This window comes from Borostomias antarcticus (assembly GCF_949987555.1).
Source record: "Borostomias antarcticus genome assembly, chromosome: 2".
NCBI classification, from domain to species: domain Eukaryota; kingdom Metazoa; phylum Chordata; class Actinopteri; order Stomiiformes; family Stomiidae; genus Borostomias; species Borostomias antarcticus.
Window position 1 is genome coordinate 19974167 of NC_140235.1, and position 17699 is coordinate 19991865.

The 17699-nt window shown below is 42.6% G+C and overlaps 2 protein-coding genes across 2 annotated transcripts; one reads left to right on the forward strand and one right to left on the reverse strand.

Moving 5' to 3' along the window:
• Positions 1-3274: 3274 nt before the first annotated feature.
• Positions 3275-7594, reverse strand: LOC311321662 (delta-type opioid receptor-like; the record flags this gene model as incomplete). The annotated part of the gene is made up of 3 exons (XM_084453667.1): positions 3275-3804; positions 4312-4664; positions 7359-7594. The coding sequence occupies 3 exons, from the start codon at positions 7592-7594 to the stop codon at positions 3275-3277; spliced, it is 1119 nt and encodes a 372-aa protein (XP_084309793.1).
• A 5747-nt stretch (positions 7595-13341) lies between these two features.
• Positions 13342-17271, forward strand: LOC311321673 (uncharacterized protein; the record flags this gene model as incomplete). Its single annotated transcript, XM_084453678.1, has 7 exons — positions 13342-13371; positions 16067-16141; positions 16234-16348; positions 16472-16588; positions 16677-16799; positions 16900-16989; positions 17138-17271. The coding sequence occupies 7 exons, from the start codon at positions 13342-13344 to the stop codon at positions 17269-17271; spliced, it is 684 nt and encodes a 227-aa protein (XP_084309804.1).
• Between the last annotated feature and the right edge of the window lie 428 nt (positions 17272-17699).

The window sequence follows — 17699 nt, forward strand, 5'->3', positions numbered from 1 at the left end:
AGCTTGGCCACAATATTCTCCAAAGTGCTTCAGATGCAGGTTTGTGTCCACGGGCTACGCGGTTCTATCATGTTTTCAGATGTGTTCTTTCCAAACACACCACTTTCCTTTGGAATGGCCTGAGAATACACATTCAACATAGTTGCAGTATATATATACTCTTTCCACTAGGGGTCCCCCCAGTCACATGCTATCCAAAATATCCAGATGTAATATCATGTAATCACAACTGAGCTCCTTCCATACATCAAATTAAATTGAGTACTCTTTGGAGCTATGGGGCATTAAACACCTATGTGCCACAAATGTGTTGTAGTAGGGTCAATGTAATGTACTCAATCATGTTTACCCATCTCTTATGGATAAAACAGGCCAAAAGGGATGCTGATGTCTGAATATTGTAGTATCACAAACGATAGGGCACTAATGCATTAACAGAAAAACATGACATCCATTATCATTACAATTTCAGCCATTTCTAGTCTTGGCAATTACCAAGTTATGTTCCTAAGTGAACTGTCTGCAGATTCCCACACCTTACATGAGAAGCACAGAACTTTAATCATACATGAGAAGCACAGAACTTTAATCATACATGAGAAGCACAGAACGACAAGCTAGTAACTGAGGTTGGAGAGCACTATAATGAGATAACAAAAGCTTCTCGTTCTTCTTTATTGTGTGCATGGCATAAACCCGTCTAAAGTTTATGGAGCAGAATACATTTCTATTTCTGACTTCTGGCTTCTGTTATTTTGTACAGTATAATTTATCCTCAGTTAACTGCAAAAGCAGCTAAGTACAGTACGTGGTGTAGCCTACTCTTGCTTGATTACACTACACTCAATGATCCATGAACATTATAGAGTAAACATTCAGCAAGAACATCATTAGACCTACACACACACAACACATAAAGTGCTGCTAAACACTGTTATTTTAATATAATCGAATCGAATTGAATCAAGAGATTAGTAAAGAAGCTGTTGATATATGAGCAGAGACAGTACTTTTTCATTCATTGACTTTAATACTGAGCAGCGCATGGCATGTTTTGGTCTGAGTATCCTCTGGTTTTGACCAAAAACTAAAACAGCAACGGAAATTACAAAACATTTATATTTACAAATCTGATGACAAATTAGCACATGCTAGATGATGATCACAGTGAGGTTTCTCTGATAGTTTATTGAAGACAGCTGAACCACTTCCAAATGTGTGAATAATTACTTTAACTATTGCACTATTTAACTTTCACAGTCAAGATCTCTACAGTATGTATTTACCATGACTAGAACATTTGAATTTGGACACAAAGCTATATTCATTCTTCATTATTCAACATTATGATTTTGTTACATATAAACTGACATTGTGACAGTTGTAAACAAAAACCAAGGTCAGAAATTAAGATTGTGTTTGTGTCTAGTAATTCGAACAGGAATTGGAATCTTGTTTTATCAAATCATTCAATGTCCATATCTCTTATATGGCTGTTTGACCATGCTGATCTTATATCACTGAGATACTCACTGGGTACCATGCTATAAGGAGGACAGTATAGACTGGGCCTCTGAAAAATAAATCACTTTTAAATCACACGTTACTACTATCATTGCTAAAAGTAATATTGACGTTAGCTATACTGTTACTGTAGTATTAAGTGAGTCATTAAATATACATTCAAAAGCATGTTGAATTTACTGTACAACATTAATAAACAGCACAGAGCATCAGCATTGCGTATGACTGTGTGCAGATATTTTCAAACTATACAATTTGTTTCTAAGTATACTAATATATATATCATATGATTAAGAAATCTGAATATTCAACCACATGCACAACAAAGTTCATAAAACAACTGTCCTTATTTTCTTAGATTGCATTGATATAATACTATGTTTGTCTAAGGTAACAATGTTCATATGTGTAACTAGGCGCTAGTCATGTTAACAGCACAAGTGATTGATACCAAAACATTAACAACTTGCCACAAAGTCGAAGTTGCTATAAAAGCCCTCTGTCAAATTTGAAAGGAACATTGTAGTCCAGGATTTTCACTATAGCCTATTTCCCTTCCAGTGCAAAACGGTGCTCTCTCTTCCACAATGACTGCCATTCTGTCAATGACAGTATCTTTATTTGGCATCTTGAATACCCCATGTATCAGCCAGCCCAGTGTACACTGGATTCAATCAACACAACATTACTGATGTTGATCTTGTTGACTAATGAATTAATACATCCAAAGGATTTTCTATTGGTAATGATGGGTGAGCCAAAACAGTCCAGTAGATGAGATCAATAACTCTTGAGGATTTTGGGGGGTACTCTTGTGATTATTATATTATGGGGGGATGCATTGACCCCAAGAAATGTAAAAAGAAGGAAGCAATTTTAGCTTGGGCTCCCAGTGGAGCATTCACTCTAGATGTGAATTATGTCGTCTCTTTATGTTATGTCGACGCTTACTTCTCGTGTTCTTTGATTGACCCCAGGTCCTATTCCTGGTTATGAAGATTTCTCTCTACCCTGGACTACTGAAGGCACGTCTTTTGGCCTTAGAAATGAATGAGGGAGGGACAAGGGGAATAAGGACACATGAAAGGACATACAGTAGTTAAATATTGTTGAAGTTAACACAATAACAACACTGGAATACATTGATAAGTATGTAAAAATATAGAAATAAACCAAATCAAAGTGCTTAATGTAATAGGCCCTTTTGTATTTTCATCACTATTTTATATCTACATTAAAAGACAAATGACCAAATCCCTCCCTGATAATTTCAATTTGAAACATTGAAATTAGAGGATATTTTCATCACCTCTCAGTTCTGGCATCTCTTCTCAATTCTATCATACAACATGGCAATGGCTTGTAACCACACATAAATTATACTGTAGTTATTTTTGTTTAACAGTGAATGGCGTTGAATAAAGATTTGAAATGTTAGATGCAGATCCTGTTAAATATGTACACATGTGCAAATGCTTTATTCACTCAATTCATCACATATCCTTTTAGAACAATGATTAATGAGACAAGACTAATGTGACATGCACAGTCCTGTTCTAAAATGACATAATGACATGACTGTTGAATGAAACAAGGACCTTGGCTTGCCCTGGGTTATCCGACAGATTTGACCCCGATGCACAACAGTAAGAATAGCAGATCATCACATTACTGATGTCACTTGGGTTAAGCCCAGGTCATTTGAGTCTTCTTTCCCAATCTGTGAGATCGAAGACAGCTCCATGGCTAGTCATGCTGGTCTACTTGTCCCGTCTGCGTTCTCCATCGGGAGGGGAGCCTCCCTCACAGTGTTCCTGGCCCTGCTGCTCCCCTGCCCCCGCTCCCCCTTCAGCTTGCCCGGGAGGCAGAAGTCTTTGAAGCAGCGCTTGAAGTTCTCGTCCAGGAAGGCGTAGAGGACGGGGTTTAGGCTACTGTTGGTGTATCCCAGGGCCACGCAGAAGAAGTAGGCAGCCATGACGGCGGTGGTGTTGGGCACGCTCGCCAGGGTCTTGACCAGGATGAAGATGTGGATGGGCGTCCAGCACACCACAAACGCGGCCACCACCACCAGGACCAGACGGGTGATCCGGCGCAGGTTGCGGTCCTTCTCGCGCGTGCCCGACAGCAGCCGCACGCTCTTCAGCCTCAGAACCATCAGGGTGTAGCAGACGGTGATGATGAGCACGGGCACCACAAACGCAAAGACAAAGACGCAGATCTTCATCAGAGTGTCCCAGTAGATGTAGGGCTCAGGGAACTGTAAGGCACACTCTGTAGTTCCTGTGAGAGAGGAGGAGGAGAATGGATGACAGGTGAGAAGAGAGGAGAAGAGAAAGAGAGATGGAGGAGAGAAAGCTGTCATAACCGGGATGACTGCTAAATCCACTCACAATATGACAAATACCATTTCGTACTGACACTCTCATGTCAGTGCTGTTATTGAATACCTCATATACTCTTGGATGGGAATAATGTGCGGTACGGCGCTTTCACTTTTTCACAGCATTGCCTGCATTCGAGAATAATCACACTGTGCTGTACCTTGTGTGAGGATAATGGAAAGCTCCTTACTCACAGATGGATCAGACAGAATGTTCCATAACAACTACAAATATGAAAGAGCTGTACTGAATCGCTTTTGTTCAGTGGGTGACTGGCATTTCAGAATTTAATGAGTCCTACCACTGAGATCGAGAATGGATCTGTACCCTCTGTGAAGAGACTCTGAGATCTCTCGGGTAATATTATGTCTCCAAAGGTGTGTGTGTGTGTTTCTGTGCTTCTTACCATTGTTGGACTGGGTGCCCCCAAGGAGAAGTGCAGGTATCCCTGCAGCAGAAGACAGAATCCAGATACACACATTGATCATCTTGGCTTTGATGGGTGTACGGAAGTCCAGCGCCTTGACCGGGTGACACACGGCCACGTAGCGGTCCACGCTCATCATGGTGAGGGTGAAGATGCTGGTGAACATGTTGTAGTAGTCTATGGAGATGAACACCTTACACACCACCTCGCCAAACGGCCACGAGTTCAACAGGTAGTCTGTGTTCTGGAAAGGCATTGTGGTGGTGACCAGGGCGTCGGCGAGAGCCAGGTTGAATATGTAAATGTTGGTGGCGGTCTTCATCTTTGTGTATCTGTTTATAAACACATTTCAAATGAGGAAAAAGTCAGACCTGATAGGATGTGTTTGCCTCAAACAATCCAAGTACTGAAACAGAATGTTGCGATATCAGGATGGGTGTAGGGTGAGCCATAATTTTCTTTCTTTGTAAATCAATCAAGGGGGGGGTCTAAATTATGTTTTTTCATTGGGAATTTGTGTTTATTAGTTAATCCTGTTGCCCGCTAGTTCGTTACCCTCCATGAACTGGGAGTGAATCCACCACTGCCACAGTCACTGGCCCGTTGACTAGCTCTGAGCACACATAAGCCTCCCTCAGAGGATAGGGCCCATTCACGCCAACCAGGCGCACAACTGAATTATCCAGCATTGGGGGTGGCAGGACCTGTATATCAACTGCCGGGCTATCATTGATGTCACTCCACTGTACTAGCATAACAACCTCGGGGTCCTATAGCTGCCACCATGAACACAGTCCGCCTACACACGTCGTTACTCCAAATGGATGGACACTGGGACCAGATGCGCCCAGGTTTCTTACACTTGTTACAGATAATGTCCTGGCCTCCACCGCCATCCCAAGCCAACTGCTCGCGGGACCGTGGGCCAGGACCTCCCTGCCAGTCATAAAGGGTAAAATTGGCAATTTAGAAATACCAAACCATGTAGGTTCAAGTTATCCGATCCAAAAAATAACTCAGTCAAACCACACCCACATAATTTAGACACCCCTCATGTTAAGATTTCCTTCAGATTCATGTTGGCACCTCGGCTAAAGTGTGTGATTACATAGCAATAGATAAGAGAAAAGCTTAAGGGTGAATCACAATAGGTCTCCATTGAGGATGATTTTGAGTCTATGATAAAGCTTAATTTGTGTCTGAGAAACAGGCCTCTAGTCATACCCTCTGGATGTTATCATTGGGATTTCAGATGGGCCTTCTGGGAATGATTCATCATGAACGTGACAGACTGTTTCCTTGTGGTTATTGACCAAACCGCCTCCTTCTTGAGGAGCATGCACTGTTTGAGGAACATGCACTATGCACTAATCGCTATGGTTTACCATCACCACAGAGCTGTTTTGAATATGGGGATGAACGTCCACAGCCTCCGGCAAAGTTGTTCAAAATTCTGCAATATTTTTTTTCTTTTAAAGATGTCTACTGTATATTAATGTGTTATGATATTTTCCTGAATTAGATGCTTATAAGCCTTCCATAGTTTTGCCTCCGGTCCTATTCACATTATGCACAGTGAAAACACCTCAGTCACCAGTGGATGGTGTGATGGAGTTCTAGCCATTACTAGGCCAGTAAGGCCCATTTCTACTTCTGTCATTGATGATTTATAGACAAATGGGACTATACCACTATACACTATTAATCACGCCACTGTGGGCAGGTCACCTGTAAGCAACACAACAGCAATGTTTTACAATTTGGATCCAGAGGAAAAGTAGCTCATACAGCAGACATGGGTATGGATCTACTGTTTGTTTTACCCAGAATATAGTTAAATAAATTGATACATTTAGCAGCAGCATGAAATCGGACAGCAAATTCGACATAATCAACAGGGATAAACAAACATAACTAGTCAGTGAAGGGGAGATCAGTCAAATGTCTAGCTGTGAAAATGCATGACGGCACCCCCCTCCCATTCTTAAAGTACGCGTTTAAAAGGCTCGCTCCCCAAATATTCTATATGCAACAATAAAACCTAATGAACCCATCACATGTTGAATATGTGTCATGAGCTAAGCTGGTGAACTGTACAGGTGAAATGGCTCTTGATGTGGTTGGAGGTAATCGTCTAAGGTTTGCAGCATTCTGGAGAGGCACTGGTGCATTGCACATGGGGTAATGTTAGATTTATCAGCCTCATACACCTCAATAAACATGAGGGTAGATTAATCAGTCTCACACACATCAATAAAAGTCAATGAGGTGCAAGTAAGCCTATCAGCATGATTGAACACCACTGGCTTAAAGCACAATTAATACATTTGTTCTAGTTCTTGTACACTAGTTCTAGTAGACTGAAAAACGCATTATGGTATAGGGTCAGGATTAGGGTTATGTGGACGTATGTGGAATTTATGGCTGTCTTAAACATTTGCCCAATGGAAAAAGGATATTCTCTCCTTCAAACAACAGACAGTTGAATAGTCTCTGTGTAGTCCTGCACTTTAGTACACCACTCTAAATGGATGTACAAGGTGTAAATTACAGACATTACAAATTGAAGAGCATCATCATAATGCCACAAACAAGAGGAGAGTATGTTAAAACTATTTTACATTCATGCACAATCAGATCATAATCAAACATCTCACAATCCTCCACATTCCAATGTTGAATAATCACCTAAATTACCAAATGCTGTACTATAAACTTTGACTTACAAACCATCATGAAAACCTTTGATGAAACCAAACTCTTATTGTTGGGGGCTGTTCATTTCTATAGGGTAAGTTAATAACCAAGAAAACATGCATCAACCAACTGGGTGGCTCACAAATGTTGATGTTTTTTGTTTTGTTTTTTGTGTGTGTGATTTTTGTGTGTGATTTTTTACACGGGAATATCTTTTATTTTGATAAAGCTATATGGTGCAGCAATTTTGTAGCCAATTTTGACAGTAACTAAATGCTAAATGCTCTGTATGTGATCACCATTGAGGGTGAATGATAGTTGTGCCTTACCTGATGATAACATACATGACGAGGCAGTTCCCCACCAAGCCCACAACAAACACCACGGAGTAGACCGCTGTGATGATGGGTATGAAGGGCGACATGGGATCGTGGTCCCAGTCATCGTCATGGGTGAGATTGTGAGTTTCTGAGTATCCAGACAACGGAGTCGAATTGGTAAAACAGTCTTCGGTGAGCGCAGGGCACAGGTCTTCTTTGTAGATTTCAACCGGTGTGCTTTCCATTTTGGCAATGCTTTACCACCTCACAATAAGTGTAAAAATGGGACTAGGAGAACATGTCTTTACCTTCGAATCCCATGGGAAAAAGAAGAACTGACAAGTTAACGTGAGAATGATACCTGCACATATAGCACATGTAGCTTACAATATACTATAATTGTATAGAGTAGGCTAGCTTCATAGAACATCCCTGTACAATTTGATTATGGCTTTACTATAACAGAAAGTGCATACAATTTTGCCATAACGCATAGGCTATACTGTACAACCCACCGCACCCCGTTAACTTACCCAACTCTATGGTCCGTTTTGCTCTAAAAGAGAAAATCTGTGAGAAAAAATAAAGACGTTATATGTTTTCTGTTAGCCTGCTGGAGATGGCTCACCAAAGTTTGTGGAAAGGTATGATGAGACAGTGGTTCGACAACACAGGGGCTGGCAGACACTCGTGCGCACGTACCAGGCTGCGAGCTTTGGCGGAGTGCGCTCCAGCTCAGTTTTCGACGCCCCCTTCTTTAAGCCCAAATAATATTACATTGGGGAACTGACAATAACCCGAAGGCGAAACACTGGAGTTCTATGTTATCAGGCACAATTCAATGTCGCCATATAAAATATTGTTTTTCTTCGTTTGTTCAGTTGTGATATTGTGCTGTTGATCATGATTTCACATTTTACACAATTTTGAGCCTTGGGTTGTTGTTTGGACTAGAAAATTTAGGCTAATCAAATGCTGTACCATACAGTTTTAAACAATTAAATAAGTTAAATTGTTATATATTTTTTTATTTTACTATGTAGTATATTTTTTATATTGTATTATACTGTATTACACCAATCACATCTGTATTACTCTCATGTAGTAATAATTTTATTAGAATAATGAATGAGCTTCACTTATAGTATACTATAGTATACTATAAGTATCCTATAGGAACTGTATTAAATGAAGGAGTTTAACATGTGAGTTGCAGGTCTCTGAGTCAGCATTCCTTTGTCCTGTCTTGAGTCTGAGTATAAGATAGCAGGTCGCCTCTGAAGTGAAGTAGATTACATTTTGTAACATGATCCCAGGAAGGACTCAGCAGCCCCCGTGTCCAGAGGGGGGGGGCAGAGCTCAGCTGACCCATTGACCATTTAGAATGCTAGTTGAACTGTTCGTGACCATATGTGTTAAACGAACATCCCTTGTATGCAAATTTGTTTGACATGTGATTCCTGGCTTGAAGCCAGTTTGAAAGCTATGGCCCTTCTGTGAGAATTCAGTATTGCCTAGAGATTCGGCCCCTGTGTTAATAATAATATGATAATAATGTTTATTCACACGTTTTTGGCCTCCTTGAAGTTCTGTTCTACACGAAGATTATGCTTTTGAAATACACTGCAACTATATTCTGTTCTGCATTCTGAGTTGAAAATATTAAGATCTATAATGCTATACAATTGCAAGATAATTCAGTCTATGGCTCTATAATTGCATGCTCTGACAATATTGTTGACTCTAGACTAAAGATTATAGCCTCATATCTACTGTTGATATCTTGTGCCCGCCATTATTTGCCATTATAGCTTAATATTCTGTGGTCGAGGACATTAGCCCCATCTATGAATGTGCTCCCATGTGCACCGTTTATATGCTGTAACTAATGTCTGTGGAAGTGCAGAGTCTCAGTTGGTGCCTTTACTGGCTCCTGCCAGGCCCCAGACCCATGAGCTGTTTCTCCCAATTATACAGCTAATAGGAGGAGAGCGCAAATGAGTCAAACCTCATTACTGTGCCTATTACTGCGGAGGAAAGAAGGCGCTTCTGAATGCACTGATTCATTTCTTGCAGAATATGATGCACGGCATGGGTCTCGGTTCAGATGATCCAGGGAGATAATCACTGACATGGGCTACAGCTGGAGGCGCACACAGGTTCGGTGCTAACTTATCTCAACCGGATGTCTGTTGCTAAGTGCAGGGCAGGTATATTTTCTTCTGAATCATTGTGTCTGCTCTTATTCTGAAAATAACAATATATTTAGTAGCCTACATGTTAATTCATCACACCAGTGGATTCCATTTCCTAACTGCCTCATACAGTATGTAATTACCTCCGCCCCAGGGGCAAAGCCCCGCAGGGCGGAAGGTAATGTTTTCGCCTCTGTCTGTCTCTCTGTCTGTCTGTCTGTCTGTGTGTGTGTGTGTGTGTGTGTGTGTGTGTGTGTGTCTGTAGGCGGACAGGATTAAACAAAAACTACCGGCCCGATATGCATGAAACTCGGTGGAGGAGTGCAGCATCGGCCAAGGAACTCACCATTAAATTTTGACCATGATTCATTCATAGGTGGCTCTACAGTACCCATATTACTGTAACTTCAGTGTAGTGGGGGATTTAGGTTTCAGTTTCCTCATAGGTTTCAGGCTCTTGGCGCCACTTGCAATACCGAGCTTGGCCACTACGCCAAAAACTGGCTGTTCCTGGCCATGGGGGCTTGCTTCATGCACCACTGAGCACTTTCATTGGATTGAATGGGCCGCCATCTTTGCATGCCTGATCCACTTCTTATAATACATCTATGATCCAGCCATTATCAGTTATGCTCGCGTCAACAGGCTGGTCATTGGCGTCGGGAGCCATGGGCTTCCGGGGCTCGAAACCCGAATGTTTTTCAAATAGCCCCAGACGTTTTTTGACCCCCAGTTCCCAGCAAAAACAAACATATTTTAATAAAGAAATGGACGCAATACGCAAATCAAATTCCACTCCGAAATCGAGTCAACTCTCGAGTAAACTCTCACGTGTCGGTCGTATGTTATAACTACAGCCCCCGCCCCCTCTGCCCCTCACCCCCGCGAGTCCAGTACATGCGTGCAAAGTCACTGCGCATCGTGAGACAGATTCCAAAGAGAGAAAAGTTGCCTGAACTTGCCTCGACACACCAGAGCTGTAGCAAGTGTAGTAAGCCAGTTCTCGAAGTGCTTACATTGGAATTAACATTGGGACGGTATATCCAATCAAAACTTGTCATACCGTTATTCACATCGCCTGTCAATCACGTTACCCACTTTAGCTATCTAGCTACTGGCAGCATCAATGAACATGGAAAACGGAGATCTTGAGTATTTGTTAAAAGTTGATTCCAAAATGAAGTGGATTAAACGAGTTTGGGTTATGATATAAGGTAGGTCTTTTGTGATTAATTTCCAGTTGTTATGGCTGTGCGTTTTGCTTTGCCTAGATTTAATCAGCACTCGAGAGTGTGAACTTTGCTTCCTGGAGCGGTGGGATAATAAGCCTAGTAGCCTAGTAGTAGCCTAAACACTGATTAGGGGAGTAACTATTGAGTGCTGTGCCATAAGGGGGTGTATTTTATCTTCTGTCATTCCTCTTCATGGTGTTTGGCCATTGTTGTCATATAATGGCTCTGTAGTTTATTTAGTGTGTAGCCTACTTAAAAGCTTGCTTGTTTCGGCCTAAATATTACCCGCTTATTCGCTCGCTGTCAAATTATTGGCCTTTGTTGACGTGTTAAAAAACATCAGTAGCCATCAGTAGTTATGTATGTATGTCCTGTGAATTTCCCCAAGGGGATTAATAAAGTATTTATCTATCTATCTAGCCTAGGCTTCTGTAGTTTTCCTGTAAGTTTTTTACATATAAAAATGCCACTGCTCATCGCCCTTCTGGTGCTGTGAAACCTCCCATCAGGGCATGCTTTGAAAGCCCACCCCCCAAAAAATTGTTCGCACGCGTTTCATTGGTCCTGTCTTACCCGGTTCTAGGACCCACCAGACACCACTGGTTAGCAAAAGTTTTGACTTGTCATTAAAAATAAAACTCGAACGCCGTTGTGTTTTGCGCTGTGCTCAGAGGGTGGGAGATATATTAGACCAGTGAGATGTCCAGGCCCTCTGCCTTGGTGTGTGGCAGCTGTTAGTGTCAGAGGGGAAGCCTCGTTCAGACTGCATGATTGCCATCTCTGAGGGATCTCTATTAGATGATGGTCAGTTAGCTCTTTTTCAGCTTCCACTGGCACATTTCCCCCCCAGATTTTTCTTTTTCAGAACTGACATTTTTTAAGGGCTCATGTCCCGCAGTATGTTGCATTAAATAGTCTTTTGTACAGTAGATGGAAATGTGGCACATTGAGTTGTTTGTCAGCGTGTTACCTGTATTCTCATTAAAAAAGACTGGGCACGACACTGGATGCTATTTAATATTGATTTTTATTTATTAAAGTCCCGTCTTGTTTACCATGATTTGTGTATGATTACTTCTTTGCCATCCCCTTTCATAACCAAATGTGGTCTGATGATTAAATTGCTATGGCTTCTTGATTTTTCTCTCAAAGTGCGCCAAATTGATGCATTTAAATTAACAATGTTAAAAAAATTCTCCTGGGGGGGCATGCCCCCGGACCCCCCTACAGGGTCGGAGGTCCACCCCCCATAGCTGCCCAAAATCCTGTGGAAAACACTGTTTATGGTGTGTGTGTCTTTGGTGCATGGTGGCAAACCCAAATGGGCCCCTAAAATATATTTTCCTGCAGGTCTCACCCGCTCTGAACTTCAGCCCCTGATGCTTTTCTACGGTGGCCGACGCGTGCAAATCACAACGGCAAATCCGGAACACAACGGCAAGTTCAAAAAACACAACCGCAAAGTTCAAACACAACAACAAAGTTAAAAAACACAACAGCAAGTCAGAAAACACAACTGCAAGTCGGAAACACAAATGCAATACAGAATACACAACAGCAAGAGAGAAAACACAATCGCAAATTGGAAACCACGATTGCAACTCCCAAAAACACAACGACAATAACCAGAAATCACATTAGAAATGTGTCAACCGGAAAGGGATTTACTACTTGTTGAATCTGATTGGGCAGCTATAGTGTCAATAACAGTGGGACATGTGCAGGAAGCGAATACTCAAATTAATTTGAAATGATACGTTTAATGACTGGGTTTAATGGTGCATTCGTTTATAACTGGGAGGTGGCAATTGCGACTTGCTACTAGGAATGATTAAATAAAACGCTGCATGAACTCGCACTTCCTCGTCGCAAATTCGGATATGTTTCTCAGCCCCCAGTTGCCGGCTGATGTCAATATCATATCATATCATCATCGTATCATTCGCTATAGCTCGAATGCACACAGGTCGGAGGTAGGTATTTTGCCACTTGCGACTTGCCACCTCCGACCACAAACGAACGCACCATAAGAATGGAACTATTTTTCTCCCACATGCAGGAGCCTATCTTGCCTCCTGCCAGTCTGTTATCTTGCCTCCTGCCAGGCTGTTGTTATAAATAAGACGTTCTTAACTACTTGCCTGGGTAAATAAAGGTTATTGATTGCTGAGCTCATTGATGTCATATCAAATATTGGACATATAGCTAGTGACCTGCTTTAGTAGGCTAGTGGCCTCTAAGTAGTTTGCACAAAACAGCTGATCAGACGTTACGATGCATAGCCAGGCTCTTGGCTAGTCTATGTGACACCTAGATGGCAATAATAGCGAAAATAATGAAGATATGTTTTGAGTATATCTGTGGTGGTGATAGGATAACATTCATATACAGAGGACGAGTAGTTGTTTTGTTGTATATTATTTCAATATACAACACAGATCATTCTCTACAAAATAGATTACATCCTAATTCGTAGCATCATCATTCATTCATTCTTGTCCTAGTGATTTTGACGTTAGCTGGTTGGCTGGAGTAAGGGCCGACTGCTTCATGTTGAAACGCAAAATGTCGCAGCCCAGCAAACACCCCAAGGAGGTTGGTTTGGTGCAACCAGCGCCAGTTGGGTGGAGTGCGCGGTTCACTGCACCCTGGTTACGCACCGTTCCTGTGGGTGGGTGTCTCTCTGTGGCATGGCGGCGGACCAGTATCCAGTGCGCATATTGAGAGATACGGGAGCAGCCCAGTCTTTTATACTCTCTGATATTCTGCCTTTCTCTGAAAAGTCTTCCACTGGTTCTAGTGTATTGGTGCAGGACATCGAAATGAGATATGTGTCGGTGCCTCTCCATCTGGTGCAGTTGTGATAGCCAGTGGAGTGTAAGGTGGCCGTGCGTCCGTCTTTTCCAATAGGTGTAAATGTTCTTGCTCGGTAACGATATTGCTGGTGGCAGGGTTATGCCTATGCTGGAGGTTTTGGAACATATCCCTCTGTTCTACAGCGTGATATGTGTTGGCCCAGAGCTAGGTTTCCTGAAGTGTTCCCTGTGTGCGCATGTAGCCTACCCGTGCGCAGGACTGAGTGAGGTAGTTGACTTGGTTGATACCGTGTTCGCGACTGAGTTGTCTGACTCATCAACTGCCCCAGTTCCATCTATGCCCACTTCGCCTACCACTGACACAAGTGGTCGTAGTCAGAGCATGCTCCAGAGTAAAAACCTTGTGTCCGAGCCTACCCAGCTATGACACACAGTAACCGGATTTCCTTACAGAGGACCGATGTTGGCCAAGTGTTGGCTGCTCGGGATTTAGACATGGATGATGCTACGAATTAGGATGTAATCTATTTTGTAGATGATCTCTGTTGTATATTGAAATAATATACAACAAAACAACTACTCGTCCTCTCTCTGTATATGAACGTTATCCTATCACCACCACAGATATACTCAAAACATATCTTCATTATTTTCGCTATTATTGCCATCTAGGTGTCACATAGACTAGCCAAGAGCCTGGCTATGCATCATAACGTCTGATCAGCTGTTTTGTGCAAACTACTTAGAGGCCACCCTACTAACACAGTGGGTTGCAGCAACGTTGCACATAAGTTGTACTTAGGTAAGTTGCAACGTTACCATCAGGCGATGTTGTGACAACGTCCATCTATGGTCGAAAATAACTTTACCCTCCTAAGTCTAATTAGACTTTACTGCAACATCCCCGAAATGGGCGGCAGCAGTGAGAAGTCTAAACAAAGCAGAGAGCGCCGATTCGCCGGTAGAAGAAGACAGTCGATGCGCTGTGGATATAAAACATTTAAGTGTACAAATTTGCCCTTTATTTGAAAGGTGGGGGACTACAAACTGTAGCGCTTTAGGAGAAAAGGCTTTCATCTTTCCAACGATGTGTTTACTTTGGTGAGTAACAAAACGGTTTTGTCTGTAGAGTCGGACGACCGGGCCGATGAAGCGCTTTCATAGGCAAATTCCATTGAGAGTAACAGGGCGTTATACGTAGGATATCGCCCTGGACCAGGTCTACGTTTCATGTAGCTAATTATGCCTCAAAGCTGCTGTGCTGTGAACTGTACAAACAGAAAAGGACAAGATGATGGCCTCAGATTCTTCATCATCCCCTCGAGATGTCACCCTTTTCAGAGGAACCACCGAAAGCTGTGGTTTAAAGCCATAAAGAGAACAGATTGGGGACCAACAAACACTTTTTTGTGTGGTGCGAACTTCATCTCTGGTAAGTTATCTAGCTAATGTCACCTCAGGTTTTTTTTCTCATCAAATTACATTGATTTGACTGTTGGTTTAGCTATTTATTTGTTTACTTACCGGTAATATAAGATTTAAGTAAACAGAAGTAACTCATAACCTGCACGCTAAACTAAGTTCAGGAATTGGAAGCCCAATGATAGCTAGCTAACGTTAGCTAATGCTAGCTAGCACGCTACCTAGTGTTAGCTAGCTAAGTCAAGGCCCGAACTTGGCTAACGTTTAGACAATATTGCAAATACTCCGACAAACTATTGCAAACCTTTTTTCTGTTACTGCTGGCTTTGTGTTTGCCGCGAACATTTGCAGAAACATAAGCGAACGGTCTGAGCTGGTAGTTTGTGTTAGTTAACGTTACTCTAAAATGGCCGCTGGACATGTGAATTGTTTGTTTATTTGACTCTGCTGAATTTGAGACTCACATTGGGAGCTCGCTCGTGTCAGGCTTTCTAAGGCCATCACGAATCTTAGGCTAATTTTACATAGGCAACAGTGAAGGCGAAGCCAAGATAATGCTTTATATATTTTCCATTTGTCTGGAAAGTGGGAGACTGAGAACGATGCCACCCACGAGGTAAGCGAGGTACCATGGACAATAACGTTAGCTCGAAACAAAGATGGAGGCAGCTTTGTTTGCCACATTAGTAGTATCGGTGTGTATTGTTGGAGTTCACGAGTCAAAAACAGGCGTTCCTGTTAAAACTGCGAGTAGTAACGCGTGATTCACGGGCCTTATACATTTATTCTATGCACTGCAGTGGCTAATGCCTAAACTAGCTTAATGTTTCCCACACTGATGATTGACCGCCATTGACCGCATCTGTCCTGGGCAGATGCCGGCAGAGAATAAAAAAAAAAAAGAATAGTATAGAATAGTGGCGTGTCACTAATTACTTATCGGCTGTAATGACTTGTTGAATTGTTGTTTTAGTCGCTTCTTCCCCTCTGCCTACTTTCCCATAGGGTCCTTATGTGTTTATAACCTTAATATTTTTTTGTTTATTGGGCAGACTATTGCAGTGTGGAGTTTCTGGGGGAGGACAGTGTCGGTTGTCTCAGTATCCTGGCTCTCCAAAAAGGATGGGGTAAGAACATGTTTGTGTGAACAATGTTTCTGATTGGTGTGCTACTTTTCAATTGTACAGGGAAGCGGGTACTAACATGGTTTCACTCACAGTTGCAGATGTGTTCCTGGCCAATGAACAAAGTCAGCCAACGGATAAAGAGCTGTGTGGAACCTAACCCTGGCTGGGCGCTCCACAGAGTCCGGGTTTTCCCAAAGTCCACAACTGGTACTGTTTGCATTTTAAGCTGTTAAAAAATACTGATGGGGGGGGGGGGGGAAGATCATGACTCATTATTCTGAGGAAAAAGGATGGCTGAAATGTATTGATTATGGTACTTTATGCACACAGATCATTACGAAGGTGCCAGGCTCATGGCAAAAGTCTTTGAGCAGCAGTCGTCAATGGACGAGTGCCAAGACGTTCGAAAGAGACGGCGCAACACGCGCTATCACTCCAGTGACGAAGGTAATATACTAAAGTGCATTCAACAGTCCCAAAAGAGTAGTACTTTTGAAATCGAGTAATCTGAGCTAATATACTGATATTCCACTAGATATTCCAAGCCCAGGACAGCCATTGGTCCCAACAATGCAGGCCAAAGACAGTATGCCAGGTGCCGGAGTTGAAAGGCCTCTGCCGGCTGTCCAGTACATTCCACGTGTGCTGTACAATTCAGGTATGCATGTTTGTGTTGAAATGAAATGTCTATGCCTACTGCACACTGATAGTTGGACTATTTTTTATTTATTTTGAATACCATTTTACTCATCTTGCAGATTTTCCAAGCTTGTCCCATGTGAGCGAGCGGGGCCCAGACCCCAGGTATAGCACCCCAGCCAGATCATATAGCACCCCAGCCAGACCAGGTAAGAGTGGCATGTACTGCTGTGGTGTTGTGATGTCTACCTGTTAATGTCTTAATTTATTTTCCTTCAAATGCCAGAAGCCAAAGCATGCTGCCAACACCATACAGTTTCCTGCTAATCCCTTTCCTTTATCCCTTTTGTTTTTCAGTTAGGTCTGTGATGCCGTCGCCCAAGAAAACGGCTCCAGCACCATTGACTCCATGTACCCCTCTACCGAATCGATGCTGCTCTGCAGATGCTGCTATGGAACTACTTCATGTTGCATGCAGGGATATATTTTGAGTTTCATTTAGTTTTATGTCAATGTACTTATAGCCACATCTGTGTTTATCTAGATTTCCAGAGGTCTGTACATCAGCAGTTCTCAGACTTGCGGGAGCAACTCCGTGAGCTTGCACAGAGTGTGAGGGAACTGGCCCAGAGCATGCGGCCTGGGGAGTCTGGAGCCCAGGGAGAAGTGCTGGATGTACTGGACCCTGCCCAAACGGAGGAGGAGCTGCAGGTCTTTGAGGCCAGGTTGAAGGACCGGGAACATCAGAGGAAGATGGTGAGTGTCTGCAGGGCAGAACTTTGTCTTATTTTTGCAGGGAAGGGTACAGTAAATGACTGTCTTTGTTTTGCAGACAATACCTAGGTGCCATTGGTGGCAGAGACTTGGCGGACACAGTCCGACGGGTGCTGTCAGCTGTTGCCACACATGCGGTGTGGAG